The following is a 6,000-nucleotide window of genomic DNA, read 5'->3' as shown; positions in this document are numbered from 1 at the left end:
GGTTACATTGGAAAATAAGATGATATAAAAACAGTAGGTATCAATAAAAATTAAGAAAACCTTTCCAGTTTATATCAATAACTATATATATATAAATGTATGTATGTATATATGTGTGTGTGTGTATGTGTGTGTATGTACATATGTATGAGTGTGTATATATATCTCAGTTTTCCCCTTCAATGGAAATACGTGAAACTGATGGACTGGTGTTAGCTTATTAATATATGCCTTTGCATATGTGATGTGACACACTCCCCCCACTTCCCCTTCTGCCAAATTCAAGAGGACTCTATGTGTCTGCATGAATGCGTCTAAGTACCTTTTGACCAAAGAATATGTCTGGGCCCCAGATCCTGAGCCTGTTCCTATCTGCAGGAAGTTGCACCTAGTATCTCAGATTAAAATCAGCTTTTATACCTCATGGGCTCCCAAAGGCTGAGGGAGGAAGGAGGATTTATCCTTGGTGTCTTAAAACCCCTAATATTCGAGGCCTTTTAGGATTAACTCCTCAGCCTGGGGCCTTTGGTGTCTACCATTCCCCAGCTTGACCTCTTCTGTGGAGTCTGAATGCCTGGATTCCTGATAACCATCTCAGGGCAGGATTTGTTTTGTTTTTTGGGTCAGGGCTTTCACCTAAAAAGGCCTCCAATTTCACCTCTAATAAAAAGGTGTCTCCTTCATCCCTTGTTTGGAAGCAATCCCCCAAGGCAGAGCCAGCAGCAAAACAGGAGGGAAGAGATAAGTAGAGAAGTATCAATAAGAGCCAACCCTTGGGCTGCCATGTTTTTATCAAAGAATCCCCCAAAGCAATAGGGATATCATGGATTGCCCTGGCTTTCTTCAAGACTCAGCTAATCTGTGGTCCTTCCAGATCCTGGGCCATCCCCTCCAAGGTCATCTTTCATCTGTTTTGAATTCAGTTTCTAAGCTCTATATCCAACTTTCACACAGTCAGTAGATAAAGCAAAGATTAAAAGACAGACTCTAATAGAAGAGGAGATGTTCAGATCACGTGAGAAAAAGGATATTCAGTTCACTTTTTCCAGCACTCTTTAGGAAACACATCTACTTCCTCTGGATGTTCTTTGGCTTATGAACCAAACCTTCAGTGAAGAGCTTTGAGATCATGTGATATGGCAGCCAGATGGTGCAATGGATAGAGTCAGGAGGATCCAAATTCAAAGCCAGTCTCAGACACTTACCTATTGGGTGACCCTCGGCAAGTCGCTTAACCTCTGTTCACCTCAGTTTCTTAATCTATAAAATAGGGATAACAGCACCCTACCTCGAAGGTGATCTGTAAAATGGGGATAATTATAGTACCTGCTTCCCCAGTTTGTTATGAGGATCAAATGAGATCATAATTGTAACAGGGCCTTACACATAGTAAGCTTTACCAGGGGTGGGGAACCCGTGGCCTCGAGGCCACATGTGGCCCCCCAGGTCCTCAAGTGTGACCAAACTTCACAGAATAAAGTTTGGATTCAGTCAAAGGGCCATACTTCAGGACCTAGAGGGCCACATGTGGCCTCAAGGTCACAGGTTCCCCAACCCTGCAAAAAATATTAGCTATTATTATTATTATAATCATAATTATTGTTTAAAAGGTCTAAGCCTCAAAGGTAGGGGTCCTTAATCTTTTTAATGGATCCCTGTGGTCATTTGGTGAAGCCTATGGACCCCTTCTCAGAAAAATATTTTAAAAAATTGAAAGAAATTTTTGAAAAATAAAAATATATACGTATATTTAAAAAAATAATGAAAAGAAAACATAAATTTAAGTTAAGGATTATGAAAATAAAGATACAGTAGAATTTTCCCCCCATGAAAGTTCGTCCCTTGAGATTTCAAAGGAGCCCAAGGAGCCCAGGTGAAGAACCCTTTCTCTGAAGAGAAAAATGGGCTTTACTCCCCTTCCAGAGTTGTTGTGGGAAAGCACCAACACCTGTCCAGCCTGCAGCAAGCAGCATTTTTGTGTCCTTTGCTGTTCTAGGGTGTGAGTTCCATCAAGGAAGGCCTCACCCCAGTGACATCCTGGCCATCATTTGGAGACGGGCATGGGCTTCCTGAGGCAGATAAGACTTTTGCTTTGGAAGAATTGGACACTGAGGAAAAGGCAAAAGGTAACGTGGACCCAGGTTTCTGCTACCCCTATAGCCCTGAGAGTGATGAGGCAGTGGGAAAGCTAGCTCCATGTGTTGGTAGAGGCCATGGGTTCCAATCCTGACTCGACCCCTTGCTACCCATGTGATCTTAGAACCTCATTTTGCTGCTCTGTGGAAAGAAAGGGGTGAGCAAGAAGACCCTGTCAGGTGCCTGTGGCTCCACATGCAGCCCTTCAGGACCCCTGCTTTGGGGAAATCCAAATCTGAGCAGCTGGGGGTCAGGAGAACATGGCAGGCCCTGGGGATGGGCCTCAGGGAATTGCTCTGTTCCTGCTTAGGAAGAGCTGTGGTTTCACTTAATGAATTAAAACACCAGGGTCATGGTGCTGTGAACCCATCTGACAAGCGTCCCATATGCAGAAATGTTCCCATGCCCTGCAGTGCTGTCATTTGCCCAGAACCACAGGTGCCCTCATGGAATCGCTCTACTTTTGTCCACCAGCAAGATGGTTTTACTATTATTATCATCATTATTATTTATTATGTCTGCAAAATAAGCAAGTTCTCTTTGAGTATCCCTTGTGCAGAATGCTTTAGGTGGGGTGGGGAGGAATAAATGCCAACAACAGATAGGGCACAGTCCCTGCTCCCAGGAACACCTGATTAATCATAATCCCAAACACAGATACAATAAGAACACAGTTAGCTGAGGACACTACTTGACACAAAGGTATGGGACAACATCCCTACCCTCAAGTGGCTTAGAGTCTGGCCGGGGAGAAACCTGCCCTGATATTTCATATCGTCTCTCTGACTCTCTTGAACACTTTACATACATCTGTGATAGATAACAATAGAATGCAGAATACTTCAATAGCTCCATGATTTCATTAGTTAATTGATGGGGTATGGTAAATAGATTGACTGGACCTGGAGTCAGGAAGACCTGGATTCAGACCATTCCTTCAACAGTCATTACCTCTGTTACCTTGGGCCAGGTATTGAAACTTCTTGGGCCTCAGTTTCCCCATCTGTAAAATGAGGGGGTTGGATTAGACTTTCTGAGGTTCCTTCTACCTCTAGTTCTGTGATCATGGAATCCTATGAACTACTAGCTGTGTGCCTCAATTTCCTAATCTGTTCAATGGGGATGATAATAGCACCTACCTCACAGGGTTGTCGTGAGGATCAAATAAGATGATTTTTTGTTTGTTTGTTTGTTTTTAGGCAGTTGGGGTTAAGTGACTTGCCAAGGGTAACACAGCTAGTAAATGTCAAGTGTTTGGTCTGAGGCCGGATTTGAACTCAGGTCCTCCTGACTTCAGGGCCGGTGCTCTATCCACTGTGCCACCTAGCTGCCCCCAAATAAGATGATTTTGTAAAGTGCTTTGTAAACCTTAAAGTGCTATGGAGATGACAGCTCATATCATGATTCATGTGAATACTCCATCTAATCAGTTTAAACACAGGCTGCGCTTACCTTCTCATGCAGTGCATATCTTGCCATGAGTATTCCACACAGAATCTACCTCTTGGTCTTTCCACTCTGTTGATTCCATCTGGCATTCCTTCATTTCACTAAATGACCAGCCTACCTCCTTTTTTGATCCTCTGCTTCCTGGACCATTCCCTTTAGGACACTTGAGCCCCAGTTGTCTTGGGCTGCAACCACCTTCAGCCCACTGGGTGTCTTCCCATTCCCCCTGGGGTTATCCACCATTTTGATTCTTTGTGGATAGTGCCATTCCATGATCCACAGCCACACAGCATCACAGGAGGAATATTCGTATTAAAAAGATTGGGTTTTGTGTCAGGAATCAGATGGACATCTATAAGCTAAGTACTAAATGAGGAGCCTAGACAACAAGTACCCCTGGACTTCAGGGGAAGGAGAGATGCTTCGGGTGTGTGTACATCACTCACTGGGACCTCAGAGGCCATCAAGATCAACCCCCTCATTTTACAGGTAAGGAAACTGAGGTCCAGAGAGGGCACCTGATTTACCCAAAGTCATGTAAATAGCTCGTGACAGAGCAGCTGACTTCAAATCCAGAACTGTCTGTAAAATATATATATATATATGTATATATGTATGTATGTGTGTATTATATATTTTAATAATTACAGACTAACAAATATCACCCAACACAAACATTTCAATATAAAGCAAAAAGAAAAGCAGGATAGTACATGAAACTGTGAGCTTCTATTAAATCCAATTTTGTTTTTTTAAGTGTAAATAAAATGTAATGCATTAGCAACAAATTTACGCTGCTTGCCCAAACTTCTTTCCTTTCTCTTCTGTGTACCTTGCCCATTGGTGTGCTTTTCTTTTATCTTTTTTTTTTTTTCACCATTCTCACTCCTCATCACAGAGGTTCTAAACTCTGCCTGAACTCTCCCTTCTTATGTGACCCTGACCACTCTGACATCATCTGTAAAATGAGGATGATAATACATAATGCAGGACTGCTATGAAGAAAGCATTTTGCAATAGAAATGTGTGACCTCTGGTCATTGTTTTATTACTTTTTAGGAAAGTGTGGAAAGGGAAAAATTCTTAGAAGTCAGGCAGACTGACTACTGCTTTCCTTCTCTGTTTCTTTTGCTTTCTCCCCCCGTCCTTCCCATTCTTTTCTGGATACACTTTGAATTTTTTATAAATTTTCAAAAACTTTTCCACATAATCTACTGCATAATTTTTTATATTTTTAAAAACTTTTACACATCATCTGTCTGCATGCCGTGTTTTCTCTTTTGAAATAGAGTCAGGCAGTCAGTAGAGACTCTCCTAAGCAGATGCTATTTCTTCTTGCTAGGACAATGAGTTGAACTGGAAAAACTTCAAGGAGGGTCTGACTACTTTCCCTTAGAGGAAATAATGGGGAAGGAGAGAGGGTTAATCTGCACCCATTCCTCTACTCTCAGCTGTTGTTGTTTGTCTGTTTTCAAAGAGGGCCACTGACATCTTGGTGTGATGGATTTAAGTGAGGCAGAGGTGCAAAGTTGGCAGCTCCATTCTCTTTTCCAGTCATCCAAGTCCAGTGGCAAGACAGAAGTCAAGACGACTGGTGATGGTTGGGGATGCAGTGGATGACCTTGGTGTCTTTGATGTCTGACCCAGTTGTAAGTGGTCCACAGTGCCTGCTTCATCCGCCTTCATGGCCATTGGAATAAATTGTTCTCATGCACTCATTCCACTGCATGAAGTCTTCCCACGCTTGGAGTAGACTCCCTACTAACTTATAGATGGGTTTGAGGCCTTAGTACCCTTATCCTGGTTTAGCCTGTCTACCCAGATGGTTTTACTGGGGGTGTCTGCTTCTGGATTCTTTTTTTTCTTATTTGCTTCCTTCTTCCTTCCCTTGGGTCAGAAATATCTTGCTGTGCATTTTGGGGAAGATGCCAGTGAACTCAGTCTTCATTAGCAGACTGGTCCTTCTTCCCTCAGCATCAAGGGTTCTATAGTGCCAGAACTATCCTAAATATAAAAACTAATGTTCAACTATTTTGTAAGACATCTCCTTTTCACTTTATCTGTTTTACAAACATGTTGGCTACTAGAGGCAGTCTCCAGGCAGGAGTGAATTGTTGAAGACAAGGAGGATTATTAGGAGATCTTAATTGTAACCAACCTCGCCACAAATAGCAGTTACTTGGGTTCTCTTAGGTTCCTGCCAGCTCTAAAATACTAATTCTAATACTGTTTTTGACCTAAAAGATCTCATCTTTTATCACCTTTCTCCTATTTTACAGTAGAAAGAAGGTAAAAATAGGGGAGTTATTAATAAAAGATCACATTTAAATTATAAAGCGTTTTGAAAAGTGCTTTCTCCAACTAGAGAAAAGGCATGATTTTGAGGCAAGTCATGAGAAAAGATAAGAAAAGTCT

At 42.1% G+C, this 6,000-nt stretch overlaps 1 protein-coding gene across 1 annotated transcript in view; it reads left to right on the top strand.

Annotated features, from left to right (window-relative positions):
* The first annotated feature begins 2,040 nt into the window (after positions 1–2,040).
* LOC114031666 (retinal-specific ATP-binding cassette transporter-like) overlaps positions 2,041–6,000 on the top strand; it is a 36,393-nt gene continuing 32,433 nt past the window's right edge. Inside the window, exon 1 of the mRNA XM_027846818.1 lies at positions 2,041–2,126. Coding sequence (XP_027702619.1) covers positions 2,061–2,126 — 66 coding nt within the window. The 5' untranslated portion in view covers positions 2,041–2,060. The remainder of the gene's footprint in view (positions 2,127–6,000) is intronic.

The sequence above is a fragment of the Vombatus ursinus genome, unplaced genomic scaffold (assembly GCF_900497805.2).
Source record: "Vombatus ursinus unplaced genomic scaffold, bare-nosed wombat genome assembly UNPS02015205.1, whole genome shotgun sequence".
Taxonomy (NCBI): Eukaryota; Metazoa; Chordata; class Mammalia; order Diprotodontia; family Vombatidae; genus Vombatus; species Vombatus ursinus.
The sequence above is the reverse complement of the archived record's forward strand: the minus strand, read 5'-3'. Positions and strand labels throughout refer to the sequence as shown.